A 7,500-nucleotide genomic window follows, 5' to 3' on the forward strand; every position below is an offset into this window, starting at 1 on the left:
CTATCGGTCACAACTAGCTCGTAATTTTTTTTTTTTTTTTACTTTCTAATGTGAGGCATCATTGATACGATTGCAAGATTACAATTTACTGTATATTCTCTAGAACATATATACAGTGGTTCTCAACCTTTTCTTTTTAACATGGCGGCACATTGGCTTATTAAAATTTTCGCGGCACAAATATTTTCTACTCGACTTCTAAAAAAGTCAACGAAGATTATATAAGCATAATTTTTATTCACATAACTCAACATGTACTGTATTCAATATCTGGTATAGAATAATAATGGTAAATATCAGTTGGACAGTTGTGCCTGAAATTTCATAATATCGATAGTAGATTCTCTACAGTGTAATGTAAACTACAATTTATTATGGACTAAGTCACTGTGGGGATGGATGTGCAGCTTCCTCCCAGTGCACCGCTGGTGGTTCTCGACTAAAGCAGATTTGATGGAAAAATAGGCAATTTCATCGATTTCAATGACAAAAGTATTGAAATGTCGAACATTCCTTAATCCTCGTTCAATTTCGGGCAATGTCAGATCTCTTTGCAAGTTTATAATTTATGACAACTTTTCTATGCGTGAAAAGGGTTAAATTGTTTTGCTTTCCCCACAGCTGAAATTTACAAAATCAAAACCTGCGAGTGGCACGGAGAAATATACAGTTTTGGCGATCATTTCAAGGACGACTGTAACCACTGCTTCTGTCCTTGGAATGGTAACATTGCTTGTACAGAGATGACGTGTATTAATAAACAACGTAAGTTCTTTCTCTCTTCCTCTATCTTTCTTTTTTTTTTAATAAAAATCGGTCCAGATAACGCATGAAGCCACTTGATGTAAGGAGCTAAAAAATACTACTTAAAGATCAAAAACAAGCCAACGATAAGTGTTAGATGGAATAGATTCTGACCTAGAGAGCGGCAATTCTTTTTGTCAGAAACATCGCTCATTGTGTGTGTGTGTGTGTGTGTGTGTGTGTGTGTGTGTGTATAAAAAAAAAAAAAAAAAAAAATAAAATAGAAACTACACTTTATTATACTAGTGCATCGCTCTTAAACAAGACAAAAAAAAAAAACACCCGAGAATAAGGCTTAATAAAATTGACAGTTGGACAACAAACATCAGCATTTAGAGGATTCAAAAATATGGATAACATTTAATTACTTTAAGAGAATGATTCGAAAAGTATTTGGCATTGGATTTAAAGACCATGTTGTAATCTTCAGGGAATCTGGTTTTTCTATTTTCTTGATTGTCACTGATTCATGTGCAGTCGTGATCGTCTCCTTTGTTTAACTAGACGAATAAACTATTCATATATGGAAAAATGCAAGGAGACTTTGAATGTTTCAAGGTTTTATTGAAGAGAATTTACTTATGGAGAGAGAAATTAAAGTTATCTTTTTGATTGTTTACTTAAAATTACTTTTTATCTAACGAAATGAGTTTATGCACAGACGGACAGGCAGAGGTAACATTCCACTTAGATTATTTCTGCATCGTTTGGATGAATCCCGTTCGTATCACTTCCCGAAAAAGACTGATTTTAAAACATTTTCTCTCGCTCAAAAATGTGATGTCATTTATATCCTCTATCATTCGACTGTTTTGTCGGGTATGTTTTACAATCAAAAAGTGGTAAAAAAAATCAAATATATAAATGTTATCAAAGGCAAGATAAGTTACTCTTCTACTTATCTGGAAAAGGTTTTTAGCAGTTTTACTTGCTTTAAAAACGTTTATTCGGTTCGAAAAAAATGTAGTGTCGAGCATTATGTGAGAACAAGAAAAATAGCCGCGAATTGACACATAAATATTTAAAGTCTTGATAATGACTTAAAAATAAAAAAAATATATACAAAATACTGTTATAAACCCACCCAATACATGTTACCGTGACATATATTGGTAGGCTTCTAACACCATTTTGTTTTTATTTTATTTTTTTTTAAGTCGCTTTCACGATTTCAATATTATGCTTCAATTTGTGGCCATTTTTCTTGTTCTGACGTAGTGCTCGACGCCCTTTTTCGAACCCAAATAAACGTTTTAAAGTGAGTAAACTCACTTTTCTAGATAGGTAGAAGAGTAACTTATCTTGCCTTTTGAGAATATTTTTGACTTTTTTTTTTTTTTTTTTTTTTTTTTCGAATCTACGGATTGTAAAACATCCGTTTTGTTTAACGTATTTGCCCTTTGCCTCAAACCACGCCACCCGTCTACAGGTAAAATTGTGTTTGCAGCTAGGTCATCCTGACATGTACTAATGCGACCCTTATCAGAATTTACACTAGCCAAATTAATTGTTATTTAGAATCCCTAATATGTAACAAGGTTCTAGAACTATCAGAGAGAATGAATTTGGTGATTAACAAGACATTTCTTATCTATCAAGCCTGTGAAAATAACTTTATGCGTTTACCTATCAAAAGACTTCGATATGTAAAAAAAACTTTGAGACAACGTTCTAATCGATGGATTCACTGATCCTGTATAATATTACAGCAGATCTGATTTTTTTACGATTGGAATTGTATCGTGCCGGGTTACATGATAAACAGAAATTTAAAATTAGTATAAAATTAATGTTTATTGTTTTCTTTACAGAACAACTCGCTGAACAGAAAACTTGCACCCTGGACGGAAAAACCTACAATTTTGGTGATCGTTTCATGAAGGATTGCAACAGATGCTTTTGCGGGGTTAATGGCAACATTGGCTGTACCGAAATGCTGTGTATCCACCCAAGAAAAAGTAAGTCCTCTTTCCCTGTACTCATCCCTTCTCTGGCCTTGTGGTTCAAAATTCCATGCAGATTGAGGAGTTTGACATCTTTCCATACTCGACAAGATACATATGAAGAAGCTCGGAGGTTACATCAACCGAAACGTTGTGAAAATAACAGCAATGAGAAAGATCCACTGTTATCTTTTCAAGTTGTTTGTGCCTGCTTTATCAGCGTAGATAGTGGACTTTACATATCCCCAAAGAAAATGATCAAATGGGGTTAAATCGCACGAATGAGGTGGCCAGTTGACAGATCCATTTCTTGAAATTATTCGTTCATCAAATGCTTCTCTCGGTAAATTGATCGTATCGTGTGCAGTGGACATGTTCTGCTAAAAATCACAGAATGAAATGCCAAATTAAGCTGAACGATATAATCGATAATTGTCAGATTTACAATTAAAGAAAATTTTAAAGTTCCCCACCTCTAAAAAACAGCATATATATATATATATATATATATATATATATACTACTGTTTTTATCTGCTTGTTTACACATATTTCGATTACCGAATCATATCAACGATCCAATAACTTCATCAGATTTTACAAAAATTATTATTAAGAAAAAAGATATTAGAAAAAGCAAAAAAGTGGCGGGAGGGGGAGAGAACTTCAATCAGCTTAACCCTTCTCCTTCTCCCCCACCTCTGCCTTCAAAGTTTTAACCATTTCACGCCCTTCTTTTCCACCCTTTTTTTTTCTCTCTCTCCCCTCCTATTCCTATCCGTGTCTGGTTTAATACTTTAAACCCCTCCTCGCCCCTTATCACCTTCCAATACTTTTTAAAACTTAAATACTGCTGATATCGGATTGAAGTTCTTTTTCCCTTTTTGTTTTTGCTTTTTCTAATATCTGTTTTTCCTAATCATAATTATTTCTGTAAAGTCTGAACTTATCGGATCGTTGATACTATTCGGTAATCGAAACATGTGTAACTAAGCAAATAAAACTAATAAAAATATTTGCTCTACAATAGTATTGAGCACTCTCTTCAAGTTTTTATTAATTACCATTTTTGATATATATATATATATATATATATATTGAAAGCCATGTTTAATTTTAGAAAAGTTTTCAGTGGGTAGCTAGTCTATACAAGTTCTTAAGACGAAAGAGTTTTCGGTGGGTAGCTGATTTGTACACGTCTTGAACTTTAACATTTTGCAGATAAAGAGCAAAGATCTTTCTTTGTGTGGACATGAAAAATTATGTACGGGAATTCTAAAATATCCCCTATTTTTATGGATGAATTCTGGTTTCTGGTTGGTCAGTTCCTATTTTCTTTAATCATGCCCTCATTATATTGACAAGCATGCGTTTCCTTTCTGCTTTAGTTGTTTTGGAGACTAAGGTAGAAAGTACCAGTCAAGAATTTGTTTTTGACAATCAGCCCGACAGATGATGGGCCATTTATGTGGCCCAGTACCTGTTGGACTGAGGTACACTGCCTAGGTGTTACCTAGGAGGCCTAACCACCCGGCTTTCATGTGGGGCAAATTTACCGCTTGTTGCTCGAGGTGCTCCTACCGGGAATGCGGATGGGGATTCCCAGGCAACTTTTGCTAGACCAGAGTGCCCCTTCTTTAAGGACTCTGGCTGGACATCTCCACTTTCTCATCTTGTGTCACATCTTGCTGAGGTGAACAGCAATGTTTTATTAATGTTAATGTTTTATTGTTTCTTCACCATAATCAATGCAGTGCGACTTGACTGCAAAGGGTTAATATTTGGAACAAAATTAGCAGGGATGTAGGAAGTTGAGCAGTAAGATATTTGTTCGCATTACATTTTAACTTCTGTAAGTCAGGGAAGGAAGGAATTCCATAGTCTAACAGTCCATTCAAAAAAAAAAAAAAAACTATTCGAGTAGAAGGCTTTACGTAATCTAGAGATCTATACAGTGTAGGGGTGGGATTTTGCTGCTTGTCGGGGTGGATATTTACATACAGAATTATAAGGGCTTGAATTTCATTCAGAGTACCTGTTAAAATACTTGTAAAATAGGCACAGGAATGCAACATTTAATTGATGGGACAGAGGTTAGAGTTTGGTTGACAGTGTGGAACCTATTAGGTTGGCGAATCTTTTTTGATTCCTGTCTTGAAGTGAATGTACCATCCCAAACATGGCAATAATACTCTAAGCATGGGCGAATGGTGGCTTTGTAGAGGTACAAGGTAACCTCAAGCATTAATAACTTTCTAGCATTGTAGAGGGAGCCCACCATCTTTGCAGCAGCCTTTGCAATACCCTCTATGCATTTGTTCCTGTTCCAATTCATGTTCCCTGTAAACTGCTCAAACATTGATATCCTCTACCAAATCGTTCAGCATTTCAATACAAGGAAAAATATTCTTGGGTTAATTCCAAAGGAGTAACTTATAGAGTGCTTACCAGTGCTGATAGGTGCGTAAGTATATTTATGTATTATGTAAACATTTGTGCGGTTTACACACCTCCAACCGTGTTTTGGTGAGACCGCCTATTCAGACTATATGATAATCGTTTTAATACGAATGATGAGCAACCAACGAAATGATTTTTCTGTTTTTTTGTTTTAAGATCCGTATTTAGATAGTGAGACGTGCAATGTTGATGGCAAAGTCTACAAGAAAGGAGATAACTTCAGTATAGACGGCGGTTGTAACGCGTGTTTCTGTGGAGGTAATGACATCGTCGCCTGCACAAGACTGCTCTGCGTTCGCAAAGAAGGTAAAGTGTCACACGCGCACGCACGCACGCACACGCACGCACGCACACGCACACACACACACACACACACACACACACACACACACACACACACACACACACACACACACACACACAAATTTGTTTTAACAAAAGCAAGACATCAAAGAATGTACTGATATCAACAAATAGTGAATTTCATCGTTCGTTACAATTGTTTAAAACCATTCGGACAAATTCAAACCTATATCGTTCGAAAATTTTCACAAGAACAGCCTATCATCAGACGTTTTGAAAAAACACTTTTACAGTGAACAATATAGAACTAATTTATCTTTAAGGAAAATTATGAGAAAATATTTTACCTCTATCTCTTCTTTCCAAGTTTTTATTTATTTTAATTTTTTATTATATGCAATTTATAGACAAACTGTTTACAATATCACAACCTTTCAATACTGCCTGACTACAATCTATCCCAAACCAAAAACTAAACCTACAAGTCTCGTTGATTATGAATAGGAAACCCAACTTATTATTCATTTACTCGTTTCTTATTGTTGAGCACTTTCAGTTGAAAATAAAGTCGGTCAATTTAGCTCTTATGTTCAGATCATAATATAATGATTAGATCACTCTGACAGACAAAAACATTTTTAAAAAAAATAAATGTTTAAATTTCGACAGTATTTCTTGCAGTTAACGGTGGCCGAATGGGTAGGTCCTTGCTAATGAAGCCAGAGATAGATTCGAACCCGGCAATAGAAGCCATCGACCAATGTTAATCGTGACACCCTGCACTGATGATTCTCGAAAGGATGAAACACTAGTGTCTGTAGATATTTAATAATTAATAATTTAATAATGTAAGTAAATATTTAAATATATATATATATATATACACACACACACACACCTCTCTCATATATATATATATATATATATATATATACACCTTAAAATTGACGTTTTTTTCTCGCTCTGACATTGATATTAAAAGCCTACTTTTTCTATTTAAAAATTATTAAAACGAACTTCATAATATACTCAGACATGGATATGCGATCAACTACATGAAGAGTAACTAGTTTTCAGATTTCTTTTGAAAAACGAGCGTTCATTAATTTATTCATTTTTTTTTTCTTAATAGATGATTGATTTCATTTCACTATTATGCTGAATTCTATTTATGCATAGTTTCTACATTCTGCATAATTGCGTAGAATTTAAGATAATGTTATAGCACACTGAAATATATAATTGACCTTGTCAGTGTGTGCAAAAATTCTCTATCAAACTCCTCTCTGAATATTTAGTCTACAGAAGAAATTTGATATATAAGATACTTGAACCTGTAGCACACTTTCGATTTGGTTCTTGGCCGGCAAAAATTACTAAGGAGTCCAAATTGAAAACAAAATTGTTGACATTGGCAGGATTAGTCGAATAAAATATTACCCCTACAAAATTACAACTTTCATAGCCTAAATGCACTTAATTTTTAACCTTTTGCATACATGCATCGGAAGGTCAGACAGTAATGCTTTTTTTTTTAAAATAATTTCTGAAATCATTACTATATATTGAATAATAATCAAGAGCGAATTGGCTCTATAATAAGGAATTTGGATGGATTAAAATATATTTATGCATATTTTACGACCGGGTAACGCCGGGCTGTCTGCTAGTATACCTATAAAGTTGATCCGCCCCCACCCCCGCTCTCACAATGATATTAAATGCCTACTTTTTTATGTAGAATTATTAAAACAAACTTCATATATCTTGGATATGCGGGTGACTACTTGAAGGTTAACTAATTTTCATATTCCTTTGAAAAACGAACATTAATTTATAAGGGAATAATTGGGAGAAATATTAAGTTATCTGGTACAAAGGGAAGTGTATCTGGGGAGGTTAAACTAGTGTAAGTGAATTTAATCTAACTGGAGATTTGACAGAAAACATTGGAGCTATAAGGAATGAGGGTATGAGAAATAGAGGGATAA

At 34.3% G+C, this 7,500-nt stretch overlaps 2 protein-coding genes across 5 annotated transcripts in view; one reads left to right on the forward strand and one right to left on the reverse strand.

The window, feature by feature from the left end:
• LOC145291442 (uncharacterized) overlaps positions 1–7,500 on the reverse strand; it is a 114,476-nt gene that overhangs the window by 41,897 nt on the left and 65,079 nt on the right. The gene's annotated exons all lie outside the window — the stretch shown is intronic.
• LOC145291441 (uncharacterized) overlaps positions 1–7,500 on the forward strand; it is a 42,568-nt gene that overhangs the window by 29,780 nt on the left and 5,288 nt on the right. The window contains exons 6-9 of one of the 2 annotated variants that reach the window (XR_013869416.1): positions 622–765; positions 2,616–2,762; positions 5,363–5,512; positions 6,191–6,357. Coding sequence is in view for 1 of the 2 variants with exons in the window: in XM_080137285.1 (XP_079993411.1) it covers positions 622–765; positions 2,616–2,762; positions 5,363–5,512 (441 nt within the window). In the remaining variant the exon portion in view is untranslated. The remainder of the gene's footprint in view (positions 1–621; positions 766–2,615; positions 2,763–5,362; positions 5,513–6,190; positions 6,358–7,500) is intronic. The other variant, XM_080137285.1, reaches the window with a different exon arrangement.

This window comes from Euprymna scolopes, chromosome 12, assembly GCF_053919585.1.
Source record: "Euprymna scolopes isolate OS-2025 chromosome 12, ASM5391958v1, whole genome shotgun sequence".
Classification (NCBI taxonomy): domain Eukaryota; kingdom Metazoa; phylum Mollusca; class Cephalopoda; order Sepiida; family Sepiolidae; genus Euprymna; species Euprymna scolopes.